A 14669-nucleotide genomic window follows, 5' to 3' on the forward strand; every position below is an offset into this window, starting at 1 on the left:
TGAAGTGTTCGGTCCTTGGCTAAAGTCAATAGGGGTCCAGTAGAAACTGCAGCTTTCACCACTTTGAACACACGCTGAGAGCCAGTGGTGGTATGGTGGTTAGAGAGTGTTGCACCAGGATGTGCAGAACTATGGTTCAAAACCCTACTCAGCCATGAACTTCTATGGGTGACCTTGGTCCAGTCACTGCCTCTCAGCTTAACCTACCTCACAAGCAGGGGGAGAACCATGCACACCACCTTGAGCTTCCTGGAGAAGAAAATGAGATATAAATGCAACTTATAAACTATTATTATTATTATTATTATTATTATTATTATTATTATTATTATTATTATTATTATTAATATCACCACCACCCATTATACTTCAGTTCTGAAATTCTGCCTATTGAATTAGCTGGGACTTGGGTGATTCTGGTTCTCTAAACACACAAACACACGGAAGAAAACCATTGTGGCTTTTCAGCTGCCAACAGCAGTATCAGTCTGACACATCAATGGCGGGAAGTGCCTGCTTTGTCCCTCCCCAGCCACTTGTGGTGCCCAGGTAAGGCGGAGGGGGCGGAAAGGGCACGCTGGCTTCCTGCTCCTCTTTTCTGCCTGTGGCAAAACCCGACAGGCGGCTCCCTCTCGTCGGGAAAGGAGGGAATCGCGGCGCAGCCAGGCAACCTCACGCGGAAGTCCGCACTCCCAGAGCCAAGGGGACTCTCTGAAACCAGAGACGACGACACACAGGAGTGGAGAGACCTAAACGAAGCGTCCTGGGGTCCCTGCGGATTGTTCCTCTCATGCTGCGGGATCGAGCTGAGTTCTAGCAAGGAGAGATCTTGTCGTGATCTTGCTGCACGGGGGAAGGGGAGAGAAGCACTTGCTTCTTTCCACCATGCAGGTAAGGGGAAAAAGAAAAGCGCATATGCAAAGCCCCCTAGAGAGCCCGCCTTTTTCAAACTGATCCGGTAGCTTTCACGCGGTCCAGCCGCTTCGGCTATTGCCTTTATGAACGCTGCTGGTCTGCCCAGTCGCCTTCGCGGCAAGGAGAAAACTGGCGCGGTCCTTTCGTGCGAGGATCGAGCGAGGGCTGCCGGGAGCACCTGTAAGGTGGTGTGGCCAAGGGCGACCGGACAGAAAAATCTCTTGCTCTGCTGACTGAGCTATGTAGAAGAATTGGGTTTCCATTTGGGAACAGTTTTTATGTCATCTATTTTTGCAAAGTGCACTTCCCCCCCAAATTAACTTCGATGCTGAAGTATAAGGGTTTATGTTTATATTGGTGTGCCGCGGGATCCTGTGAAGCAGCTGCCACTCAGTTGAGGAGGGGGTCTTTACTCTCAAGTAAGTTGGTATGGCACTTTAGCCTTAACTGCAATGGATACAACAATATTTAAACAGCTACTTGTTTTGTTGTTTAGCTTAAGTAGCTAACTGACAGTTGGGTAATTTATGTTAAATATGCTTATCTACCTACCACTGCAATAAAAGTTTCCCAAGAGTTTCATACCTCCTAAGGCAAGGGTGGTGGCATACAGTCTGCTGAGCACTGGCAGAGGGGGGAAGGCTGTAGTTGGTTCTTCCTTCCTTATTATTTGTTCCACGTTCCTACCATGTACACCCCCCCCATTTACTCTGCATCCACTAGTGTGCTTCCACTACATTCTGATGTGTGTGTCCCGTCCCCGTCCCCCGTCCCCGCATCCAGCTTCAATTTGAATTGAGAAAAAGAACGACCTAGCTGCCTTTTAAGCTGTGCGCAGCCTGTAGCACTGAAGTTTGGATGCTGATGCTGCTCCAACCACAAAATTAAGGAACCAGGAAACTGCTCCAGTCCAATGATTAAAAACCATTACCTTTCCTTGGGGAACATTTTGGGAAGCATCATTCTGTGTTACAGGATAGCTAGGGCAAGAGATTACCTGTTTAGACAATGCAGTGGTTTGTGGAACTTCTTTATGCAGAAGCAATGTCTGTACCTACCCTTTAAGCTTCCCCTGGACTTGTTAACTGTCCCTGTTCTACTCCTTTGAGTATTACTACTTGAATCCTTCCAGTTCCCAGATGACAAACACCCTATCTGAAAATGTCCTTAAGTGCCATTAAATGTCCTTAAATAATACTTGGAGCAATTAATTAGGATAAAATTTCAGATTAATCAATAGAGGCAACTTGGATGCGGATCAAGGAGCTGCCCGTCTCTTTCTCAATATTTTCTGTTTATATTCCCAAACAAAGCTACACTGAACCCTAACTGTGTGTGATGCTATGAATCTGGGTGATTCTCATGCACCTGAGCAGCTCTTGAGCACATTTGTATCTGAGTTACAGGGGAATATTTATTTAGTCCCAAAAAGAAGATAGAGTCAGATGAAGAGCTAAGGTGATGGCAAGTTTTCAATGTAGTGGGAGTCACAAAGCCAATTTATCTACGCATTAATACAAACTGTTCCTAACCTACCCTGCCAACCTAACCCCTTGCGGCTTCATAACCTCAGTCTTTTAGCAGCTCATCCAAGCTCAACTTGAAGTGAAATATGCACTAAGAATGTAAGAATGCCTGTAAGGGACTGGTTGGACACCAAGCTCCACTCCCCCCTGGTCTCCCAGAACCAGAAGATGCATAAACAGGGGGGGGGGGCAAAGACAGACACACAGGCATAGTCTCAGATTGCTTAGGAAGAACCCTGAAGCGGGTGCTTAGGAAGCTGTGGAGGAGGCGGGGACTTACAGTCTTAGCAACTGCTTCAAGGGGGCAAGACCTGCTGGAGAGAATTGCTCTGCTCATTAGGCCTGACATTCTGTGCAGGTCTTGTTTTTGCTAATAAAGAGTTAACTCCAACTGGCTTGGGTGATTTACTGCTGGCTCACTCCAGTGACTGATAGATGGTGACTACAAGGCATGGACATATCATTACCCTATCCTGGATCTTTCTTACACATTAGATTTACTAAACTTTCCTGCTCATACTTCCCAACTCTTCTGGAGGAAAACAGATTATCAAATTATGGAATATCCCTCATATTGAAATTTCATTCAAAGGCATAGTGATGCCTACGGGTTATGCATAGATAGGCATTAAAATATATGAACGTATGCCTCATTGGCCTGATTCACACATCATGTTAACACACTGATAATGTTTTGCCAACCATTGGTTTAACTAACTGTTGGTTTGACACAAATAAGCAGCCTGTTCGTGCATACAGTTCAAAAGCCCTCTCTTTGTATCTTCCCTGCCCATGGTCACACTGGGAGCAACAAGACATAAACCTTGGCTTGCCATGTTGTCTAGATCTGGGCTTATGGTTTACCGTATTTTTCGCTCTATAACACGCACCAGACCATAACACGCACATAGTTTTTAGAGGAGGAAAACAAGAAAAAAAAATATTCTAAATGAAATAGTGGATATATGATTTTTGTGGTTCATGCTGTGGCCACAGACATGTGATCTGACAGTGAGTTTGGAGTAGCCCAATGCAAAAATCCTGAGGATCCATGTGGATCCATGCTTTGTAACCACAGAGGAGGGAAGGAAGGGGAACCATGGATCCTCTGCTCACGACTGCAGCAGATCCCCCCGCCACCCGTAGGCATTCACTCCATAACACGCACAGACATTTCCCCTTACTTTCTAGGAGGAAAAAAGTGAGTGTTATGGTGCAAAAAATACGGTATTTTTCTTCAGACAAATCACTACCAACAGCCAAGAGATCTCTGCTTACCACTTGTGACTTGTTTGGGGAAAACAAAGCACAAAGACAGATTTGGATGCCTCAGCAAGCCAAGGACTGTGGTCTGTTGCAAAGCAGAGATTTTTACCAATGCACTGTAGCATACCGCTTGTTCACATTAAACTATAGTTAAACATTGACTATGGTTTATTGTGATGTGCAAATACAGACAATAGTCTCTCAATACAGCAGGATGAAGCTACATGTCAGCTGGCTCCTTTATTTTTGGCTCATGCTTGGGTAGTATGCACAAGCATTCTCATCCATCCTGCCTCACATATTTGTCGCAATGAAGTGTATGAAACTGGCTGAACCGAAACAAGAGCTAGGACAACATCATTAGTGGATTTTTACAACTCTGCACTTCTCTTTGGTTGTGAAGATTTTCTACTTGGAAAAAAACAGTTGAATTACTGGGTTAGTGAAATGCTCAGGAGGATTTAACAACCTCTTATTGTGTAACAAAATTTTCCTTAAAATTCTTTTTTTAAAATTATTTTTGAGCAGAGCATTTCTGCTCTGAAAAACACAGGACCTGAATTAGGGACCAGAGCAGATCTTGAACACCTGCTGCTTACCATAAAAATGCCATGCTAATTAGCCCTGCATGATGGAAGAAACTAGAAAATAAATCAGTAGAAATCTATATTTTGAAACACCCAGTGCAGTTATTCATTGGTAATAGTAATTTCTTTTGATCCCCCAAATGTTAGATTTCTACCATACTTACTTGCTTTTGCTAGGCTGTCAGATCCTCAGTACTTGGGCTGATTCTGATAATGGAGAGCCTGCATATAATCAGAAGCAACAACAGAGGAGACATCCAGGATAGAGTTTGTAGCCCAATTTAGAAAATAAAACCAACATTACTACACAGTAGAGTAAGCTACACGTCACACTATGCTAAAATTACTGTGTGAGAGATACTAAACACATCAAGTGTCATTTGCATAAGTACACAGACAGCTGTTTCTTTACTGAAAGTAAAATGTTGTTGCTATGATATCAGTTCCTCATAAGTTATCAGTATGCATCTAGTGGGCCAGACATGTTCTTCTGGTTTTGGTATTGGCAGCTGAATGGTTGGTTTCACAGTTGGGCAACACTCAAGATTCTAATCAGTGTTTGAAAATTCACACAGATTTATGATGTCTACTAAGAAGGAAGTAACTAGAGATATGTATGGTATGTTTGTATTGTTTCTGCATGTATCCAAATGCTGTAGTGTCGAATGCTGCTGTTCCAACCATTTCATTCCATCCCCCCTCCGCCTGCAACAATCAGTCAACGCTCTATGTCCATTCTATATCTTCATTAGCCTGCATTTTGGGAGGAGGGGTTTTCCTTAAGGTGGTTTTTTTTGTGTGTGTACTTGGTTATACCTTGAAATTTCCCCAAGCCTGCTGATATTTCCTAGTGTGTCATTTTGTCAACTTAAGGCCAGGCACTTGGAGAATGAATTCACTTGATATATGATATGATGCTATGTTGACTATGTTACTTTTGTTATAACTTAACAAGGAATATGGGGTTCTGGCATTCATCAGGCCTGCTTCAATATATAAGCAATGAGCTGAGCAATGGACTTGGTTGGAGCAATTCCTGCTATTCCTGGAAGCTCTCACAGGTGTGACAGAACCTAACAGTACTCACTTAGGTAACATAACTATGCCTGAGCTATAACATTTCAAACTTGCATGCTTGGGTGGTCCCTCCCCCCTCCCCCATACACATAAGATCTCTCAATTTTTCTGTGTAGGTGTGTTGGGGAGTATAGGGCAGAAAACCATGTGAGTGTGAAGATGTAAAACCAGACACAGGCTCACTAACAGTGAGAATGAGGCCTGTGAATGACTTCCTGCCTCTATCCATCTTCCTCCCAGCTGCTGGTCTCTGCTCTATTAACCTTTCCCAGTAGTGTGGTGGTTCTCAGTCTGGCCAGAATGAAGACAATGAAAATACACACTTGTTCCTGTAAGCAAATAATATGCAAATAAAAACTATCAAAAAGCTTTTGACAGTGTTTAATGTCCATCACCAAAAAGTTGCATATGTGGGATAAAAAGACTGGTCCTCTTACAGATCAGTGACTAGTTAAAGAAAAGGAAGCAGAGAGATGTATAAATGGACCAGAGTTTATTCTAACATGCAACTAGACACATTTTGTGCAGTGTCAAAAATATTTGTGCAGTGTGAAGTAAGTGTTTTGTGCAATTGGGCATATGAGATTTAATAAGGAACTACCGGTAGGTTGTTTTTTTTTTTTAAAGGAAACAGATGGGAAAATGAACTTTTAAGTTGAAAGGATATACAAAAAAACTGAAGTGACTGAACAAACACAGGGGTAAAATGAAAGCAGTGTAAGCAAATTTTACCCTCTGTCCCCCTCTAAACATCCTTATGGCACAAGCTTTGTGCTAGTCTTAGCCAGCAAGCAATAAGCTTTCCAAAGGCGAAGAGGTGTGATTTAGTGTTCAGCAGCCAGTGGCCAAAAGTTGCCTCCAGCAGCTACAGTTCTTCACAGGCCTTGAAGTGGCTCCTTCCTGCCCAGCTCTTCAGTAGAACTTAGGCCTGGCAGCCCAGGTAGCACAGACCCCTGACTCTCCTTTTAGCTCCTTGTGCAGGCTCCTTAATCCTTCCTTCTCCAACATTTCTGTTTTCTCATTTAAAACAGCAGCTGTGGCCTAGGACAAGTCTCTGTGTCATACAACAGTTCCCAGGACTCCTGGAGCTTTGTTTCCATTTGCCTGTGTTAAGTTTTGTCCTCCACCTATCCTGGAGAACAAATCCTTGAAGAAGACACATATCCCATGACTATACTTCTAGAAAGTTTGCTTCAATAGAAAGCAACATCTTAGAGCGACTTCAGATTGAGACCTGCTAGGCCAAACAGACTGTGAGGGTTTACAGATTGAACTGGGTAGCCAAGGAGTAGAAAGCCTCAGACAAGTTGAAGGAAAAGCAGTGTAGTAAATGATACACGGGTTTGAGGCAGCAACACAATTTTGGAGAGCCATTTTGTGAAGAGCCTCTGTTCATCCTTAGCATATCATAACAGTAAATATAAACATATTTTATAACTTATTTTACAGGATAGTTATTTTGTAACAGAGGGGAAATACTAAAAATTGTAATTTGGGGTGGGGGCTCAGCTTCATATTGCAAGCAAAGGGAGTGTCAGTAATGTACTCAGCTATAGGCTAGTTCTAACCGAGGGTTTATTTATAAAATAAAATTGTATGTTTTATTTGTATAAGTAAAATATTTATTGTTAATTTTATTTATTAAATGTGTATACCAACCTATACCTACAGGTTACAACATAAAAACACAATATAAAATTAAAAAATACATAATAATAAAACCCAATAAACCCCCCTCCCTAGTTATAATTGAGGGGGACATCCGCTTACTCCTCTATTCTTTTCAAGGCACCTCTATTTTCTTGTACCTTGTCTTTTTTATTTCTTCAAATTTCCCATCTTCCTTTCTGTCTCTTTCTCTGTCAGTTCTTGTTTTATCTGCCCTCTTTCATGTTTCTTTCAGTTAAAAAAAAGTTCAAAGGCAAGCAGTGTGCTGACTGCTTGTGCAGTAGGAGAAGCTTAGAATAAACCCAGAAATGGACGGTTCTCACAATGGAGGAATGTAAGAATTGCCCCTTATTGGTACTGAAATGAAGCGAAGCTAGCTGTGCCCTCATTAGACTTAAGTCTGGCTGATGGACATCTGTACAGACTGAATTGCTTACAAGTAGTTTTTGCAATATTTAACTTGTGTTCTTTATAACGTTCAACAAGTAAGGGGCAGGATTCAGTCCTCATCCCCCCCAGGCAGACAAGAAATGCTAAAGAGAACCAGATTCGTTTCGCTGTTTAAAATGAACTTTTATAGAACATAGTTTATACTTTGATAACGGATTCTCTGATAATGTATGATAGTGAATAAGTACAGTATCACCTTCACTTGGTTAATCTGTAACTTTATTAACCTGCAACTCTGAACCCAATTTAGCTCAGATCCTGAAAAAGGTAACTTTATGGCAATGCTATATTTGTCTGGGGCAAATAAATGCATCAAACTATTATTCTCAATAGATAATGTAGGAAAAAACAATCACCTTAGTTTTTTGTTTCTTGGATTTCTGCCTCAGCAGTTTAACTTAATGCATTCATTTCAAGCCTTATCTTTACAGAGGCAGCGATCAATACGGTAAAGGTAAAGGTGCCCCTGACCACTAGGTCCAGTCGCGGATGACTCTGGGGTTGCAGAGCTCATCTCGCTTTACTGGCCGAGGGAGCCGGCGTTTGTCCGCAGACAACTTCCGGGTCATGTGGCCAGCATGACCAAGCCGCTTCTGGCAAACCAGAGCAGCACACGGAAACGCCGTTTACCTTCCCGCCCGAGCGGTACCTATTTGTCTGCTTGTACTTTGACATGCTTTCGAACTGCTAGGTGGGCAGGAGCCACCGAGCCCTAGGCTCTGTGGTTTAGAGCACAGTGCCACCTGTGTCCCACTGCACTGTACCTGTCTCCAATCATATTCTTCTTATGATACTTATTTTGTATTAGAATTATCAACACTTTGCTGGCTTTGCTCCTGCACCTTTAACAGCAACCTTCTGTCTAAATACTTAACAGGTGAAACTGCTTGTAGTTAGCTGTTTAACTTAGCAATGCAACAATTACATTTACAGGAGCAAGGCCAGCAAAAAAAAAAATTGACACTGTTTAGGAATTATGGGAAAACAAAGATTTGATAAGTGCAATGACATTTTGTGGTTATAAAAGAAAAGCTGTCTTTTAACTTTTAAAATTTCTTTCTCTAGGATGAAATTGCGCTGATGCCTTTATCTCCCTTTGAAGACCACGAGGCTCTAACCTCAGTAAGTTATAGGCCTTCATTTCAAGCAGAAGCCTTTTAAAGCCCAGATTGAGGTTCCTTAACTTTTAATCTTTTTTCAAAATGGAGATCCAGAACAAGGCCTATTCATCCTAATCTTAAATATTGCTCAGAGCATGCTCAAGCATGCAGGCTAGGAATAATGGGAGTTGGGAGGCAATCAAACGTCATCTGGAGGGCTAGAGGTTTTTCACCCCAGTCCTAAACTAATAATACTGGTTACTAACAATTTATTCTTTTGTATATTTCCTGCCAGAGAGGTGCTGGGATGGGGGAATGAGTGCCATTTGCTGATCTGCCTCAGACAACAAAATGTCTTGGGTCAGTCCTGATTGTTACCAAATTACCCCTCCTTTTAAAAAGGAAAAAAAGAGGTGGAAATTTTATGTGTTGAGAAGAATTGATGATATTAGGTTCGCTGGTAGTTAGGAGATGGTACATAAAATCCTTTACCTCAGCCAAGCCTCCCATTTCAGTAAAAGGGTGAACAGGATATATGAAAATACTTGGGTATTCTGAGCCCCTTGGCATTTATCCTGATTTGGTACTGTGTATCTGTTAGAATAGTGTTTGAGATGTCAGTTATCTGCTCCACAATCATTTTTACATGGATCAAATATGAGAAATATGTTTATTTAAAAAAATTCTTTTAAAACTGAATCCATAGGGAATGGATGGTTGTGATTTATTGGTAGAAGGGTGAAGTAGTATGGGAGTACTATAGTTGAAATTTCTCACCTGTTTTATTCCTTTTTCTCAGTAACCCTAACTTTTTCTTACTCATTGCAAACCTGGTTGACTAAGAGGGCGGTGAAATGGTTACCTAAAAACAAAATAGGGACCTTCCAAAAAACTTTGGAAAATTTGATAGATGTAAAGCTCAAGATGGCCACCACCAAATAGTAATGCTTTAAACACATGATCATTGAATACTTGTTTTGAATGTTTACAGATTGTTGTACATATGTTTTAATTAGCATTGTCAATATAAAGTGGTCCTGAACAAATTTCTTCCAATGCATCCAAGCTGGTTTACAATTTTAAAATGCTAAAAACAAATAGAAGTTATAAAGTACTGAACAGCAGAGTTCTCTCAGATTGTTGATGGTCTCTTCAGAATCTATCAGAAGGCAGGAGCTCTCTGGCCTAGACTTCTGCCTTCCCTCATGGTACTTTTAGTATGGCAATTAGTATGTAAAGTAAATTGCAAAAGAAATTATTCTGACATAGAACCATAGAATTGTAGAGTTGGAAGGGACCTCAGAATGATCTAGTCCAGCACCCTGCAATGCAGGAATCTCAAATAAAGCATACATGACAGATGGCCATCCAACTTATGCTTAGAAACCTCTAGAAAAAAAGAGTCCAGCACCTCTCGTGGGAGACCGTTCCAATGTCAAACAGCTCCTGCTGTCAGAAAGTTCTTACTGAAGTTTAGTTGGAATCTCCACCATTGTAATTAGAATCCATTGAGTCCTCACCTCCAGAGCAACATTCAGCAAATTCTCTTTATAGCTTGCATGGAAAACGAATGTAACTGGAAGCAAAATGAAATTTCTGATAATGTCAATGCGCTATATATACAGTTAATTATGACTGTAAGTTGATTGTGACATAACATTTCAACTATACAATGGATTTTCATCAAACCAGAAAGGCAGCACTTCTGCAATTTTCCTGAATTTTTGATAGATGCTAAACTGGCAAAACTGAAAACTGGAGATATGTTATGAGTGCACAAAAAACATTAAATCATCTGGTTTTTATGATGATTAGAATGTCAAGACATTAGTACCTGCTGCAGTGATTGTGTAAGAGAACTTGGAATTCCACAGCAGTCTGAACACCAGCAACATACGGAACTTTAATGGCAATGTAGCCTCCTTCATGAAGGTAGGTTCCTGTGCATTTGGAAAACATTATGCTCATACCTTGAGGCAGCCTGAAATTCTTCTCTCAAGTTTCAACTGCATGCCTCATGAAAATAAATTTCTCATTGATTGTTGTTTCATATGTGCAATATCTTGATTGGAGAATTGCTTTCATAGCAAAATATGATGAAAATTCTCTTAAAGAACTTTTCCTTCATAGTTTCTTTCTTCTGATTTCCTCCAACTTTATTTGCTGCATCATTAGTGATTACTACCAAATCTCGGGCTTGAGAGTTCTGGGACCTGCACTGTAAGAAGGATGTAGGACAAATTGAAATAGCTCAGAGGATGGCAGTGAAGATGGCTGGGTATGGAAAACACGTCCTATGAGGAAAGCTTGAAGAACTTGGTATGTTTAGCTTTGAAAAGGGAGACTAAGGACAGGCATTCTTCAAAGGGCTGTTGCATGCAAGAGGTCTAAAAGCCTTGTTATCTGCTGTCCCAGAGGGCAGAACTAGGTCAGATGGTCAGGTGTGGCTGAAGTGGTGCCTTCCAGATGTTAAGAGTACAGCTCCCAGCATCTCTTAAAATTGGCCATACTGAGTGGGACTGATGGAAGTTGTAGTCCCAGGTCTCAGGTTCAATTCCCAGCATCTTCAGGTAGGGCTAGTAGAAACTCCTACCTAAAACTCTGGAGAGCTGCTGCCAGTCAGTGAAGACAATATTGTCCCTATGGAATTTTTCACAGAAAGTCTACACAGTGAGAGCTATAAGAGAGTCAAAGGTTTACAAAGAGAATATAACAACTGGATATATTTGTTGATTTGCCCCTGAAGTTCTCAGCTTTTTGTGGCTATTATTTTTAAAGATCAGAAAAATATTCCTTTCTGGTTTGATGGAAATGATTATATATTAACATAGTTATAAGATGTTTAACTTTCATATTTTTATTTTATGTAACATGTGCTGATACTGTTAGAAATCCATATTGCTTTGAATTAAGTTCAAGAATCTTTTAAACATGATGTTCAGGTTTCTTTTTCACTGTAACAAAATTTCTTCTGAAATTTGTTCTGGGCTGTTTTACGTATTAACAATACTATCTATGTACAATAATCTGTTTAAGAGGCATAGAAGTCTCACTGGATGTTTTGCATTGACTGAAAATGATTCCTTGTCTAAAGATATTACCCCTATTTAGATTCAAATGCATCTTCATCAGACTTCTCCAAGGTAAACTATGTTAAAATTATTATTTGGTGGTGGCCATATTGAATTCTCACCTTTAATTTTCCTTGAATTTTTGAGAGGGTTACCCTCGTCCAATTTATTTGCCACCTTTCTATGATGTTAAAATAGCTGTCAGTGCTCTCACCCTGTAAATTTATCATGAAATTATATTCTGCCTCTTCTAATAGGACTAGAAAGATAGAAACAGCTTTTAAGCCTTGTGAGTGATGAAATTGGGAGAGGGGAAGGGGAAAGGGAGACTGACAGTTGGGAGACAGTTGTTTACAGCTGAAAATGACAGTTGGTATGACAAGTACAGAACATTTGTTAGCTTTGTGTGAGAAATGAGTTACTAGCATGAAAAATAAAGTATAGGGACATAGTAATGCAAGATAGATAGTAGGAAGAAGAAAAAAATAATTGAGACTGTAGAAGAAAAGTTCAGCATCCTGACCACTTTTTCCAGTAGTTTCACGTGAAAAGAAAACTAAGTGGAAGGAGAGAGAGACAGAGAGACAGAAAGACAGAGGAGAACATACAAGATTTTGGAGGCATAAAATTGAACATGCTCATATGTGTATGAAGATGCACTCAGTACATAGGTGTCAATTGCCCAAATATCTGAGGTGTAAGAAAAATGCTGATCATGAATACACAACATTTTCAGCTTTGTCACAAATATTTTATCAAATCTCTCAACTTGTGAACTCACTCACTTACAAAATCAGCAGTATAATGATACCTTTCTTCTTTGTAGCTGTAGGAATCCGTTTTAAAATTCTACCTAGCCATAAATTATATTGTTTATGAATACAGGGTATAGTATATCCTAGCTGAACAAATCTATAACTGTCTGAGCCTCCCTCATCAACATTTACAGTAAAAATAAGTTCTATTTAATTTAAATTCTAAATTAGTTGGATGGAATGAAACAAAAAGGCAGGTCCAATTTTTTATATATATATAAACCACATCATTGAAGCAACAGCAAATTAACTCCTCCCTTAACTTTTCTTTCTTCTTAAAAATACACTGCTTAATAATAATGCTTAATGTAAGAAAAATCTCTTAAAGCAATAAAAACCCCTTATTAAGCCCCAGTCACAGATCAAATGCTTTCTGAGAAGTATGGAGGGCTTAGATTATGTTACACAGAGACTGAGAACTAACACCACTTTTGTCTTTCCTGTTTATTTCCAGGAATACTTAGACAACATTTTTAAAGCATACCTATAATATGTTTTACATGTGCACGTGAAAATGCAATGTATGTTTGGAATAAATGTATATTTCTAAATACATGTATTAAACTTAAGTACACTTGCTAAGTAGATAGATAAAATCTTTACTTGCATCAGCCATAAGCCATAGCAAAGAAATAAAATACATACAGTATATAACTAGATGGTTGGCTAAACAAAATACATTCTAAGAATTTACAACCATATAAATAAAAGAGTTAATATCTGTCCTTGACCACAAATAAAACATATGAACGAATGGGCTTTCTTTACCAGGCATTAAGCAGGTTAGTCAGATGGTAGATCTTATTCTAATTGCCCCAGCTAAATTTTTTGCCGTGTCTGCTGTCACCTGGTAATCTTGGTCTGCAAGAAGGAAGGACACTGAAGCAGTAAACGAGCTGGTAGAAGAGGGGTAATAACCTCATACGCAGATCTTTATAAAGAGAACAAGCTAGCAGTACATACACTACTGATTCAATGCTTCCGTCTCCGCATGGACATAATAATTTCTCAAGCGGAATTCAATGGAAACGACTTTCAAGTACGACTGGTGGCAGTACGTTAAATCTTGCATAGGTGAAAGCACGTCTGTGTTTTAAAACTATTAAGCTTCACAGATAGGATGGGGATGTGTGGAGAAGACTAGTTGGGGGGGGGGAATTGTACCAAGGACAATTTTTTTTCTTATGGTGGCTAAATTACGTATTCTGTTGCTCAGTAGATGGGGCTTGTTCCTGACAGCTCCCTGCCAAGTATATGCTTGGTGGCAAACAGTGGTTTGCTGATGCAAGATGTGCAAAGCAACTCTCACTACTGGATCTAAGTAGTTCTTGTGGGGAGTTGTAGTTTTCTCCCATGGCAGAGATTAATGGAAGTGTGACTGCAGGACAGGAGGACTGTCATGTATGTGAGATGAGTATGTTAGATGGAAAGTACGCTAATGGGGAAGGTGATCTTTCAGTGTCTACTGGAAGGGAAATAATATTTACAGATCATGTATATATGTGGGAGTAAGAAACGTTTGCATCATTCTACGAGTTGATACAATTTGTTGTTTTCTTTGACTAGTTCCCAACCAAATGGGATTTTGTCCTAGTTTGTGATGATCACAGCCTCAACAGCGAGAAAGATAATAAGAAGAAAAGTTTTCTGAACGAACTGTACAGGAAAGGGTTCATTATCAAGGTGAGACTTACATTTTCCCAAGCACAAGGCAGCACCATGTTCTTGAAAACCTTTCTAGCTATGGAACCGATGCCAGCATTTGGGGGTCTTTCCTGGCAAGAGACCTGTAGCCCTACCCTGCTGAGGATAGAATTAATGCTGGGAGAACAGGGCTCACTTTCTCTGGAGCAAGCAGTTTGGATTCAATCCACTTTCTCCAAATAGAGATTGCAGAGGAAAAAAATGCTCTGTTTCCTCTTTCCCCAAATGGAGCACTTCCTCCTGTGCAGAGCAAAGTGGTCTGAAGCCAAACAGAGGGATAGAATCATATAAATGTATAGCTGGAAGGGGCACTGGTGGTCATCTAGTCCATCCCCCTGCAGTGCAGTACTCTTTTGCTCAACGTGGGGCTCGGACCCATGACTGAGATTAAGAGTCTCATGCTGTACCCCATATACCGGTACTTAGTTTGGAGGAAAATGTTTTGATTAAAACTGCTTCCTCCAAATGGATATTTTTTCTCCCTCTGGAG

The 14669-nt window shown here is 40.3% G+C and overlaps 1 protein-coding gene across 3 annotated transcripts in view; it reads left to right on the forward strand.

The window, feature by feature from the left end:
• Window positions 1-588: 588 nt before the first annotated feature.
• ANO9 (anoctamin 9) overlaps window positions 589-14669 on the forward strand; it is a 38314-nt gene continuing 24233 nt past the window's right edge. Inside the window, exons 1-4 of one of the 3 annotated variants that reach the window (XM_083480827.1) lie at window positions 589-891; window positions 8555-8611; window positions 11701-11732; window positions 14042-14158. Coding sequence is in view for 2 of the 3 variants with exons in the window: in XM_083480825.1 (XP_083336951.1) it covers window positions 886-891; window positions 8555-8611; window positions 14042-14158 (180 nt within the window). In the remaining variant the exon portion in view is untranslated. Of the gene's footprint in view, window positions 892-8554; window positions 8612-10503; window positions 10909-11700; window positions 11733-14041; window positions 14159-14669 lie in introns of those variants that run through there. The other 2 variants (XM_083480825.1, XM_083480826.1) reach the window with 2 other exon arrangements.

Source organism: Podarcis liolepis, assembly GCF_965112155.1.
Source record: "Podarcis liolepis genome assembly, chromosome: 1".
NCBI classification, from domain to species: domain Eukaryota; kingdom Metazoa; phylum Chordata; class Lepidosauria; order Squamata; family Lacertidae; genus Podarcis; species Podarcis liolepis.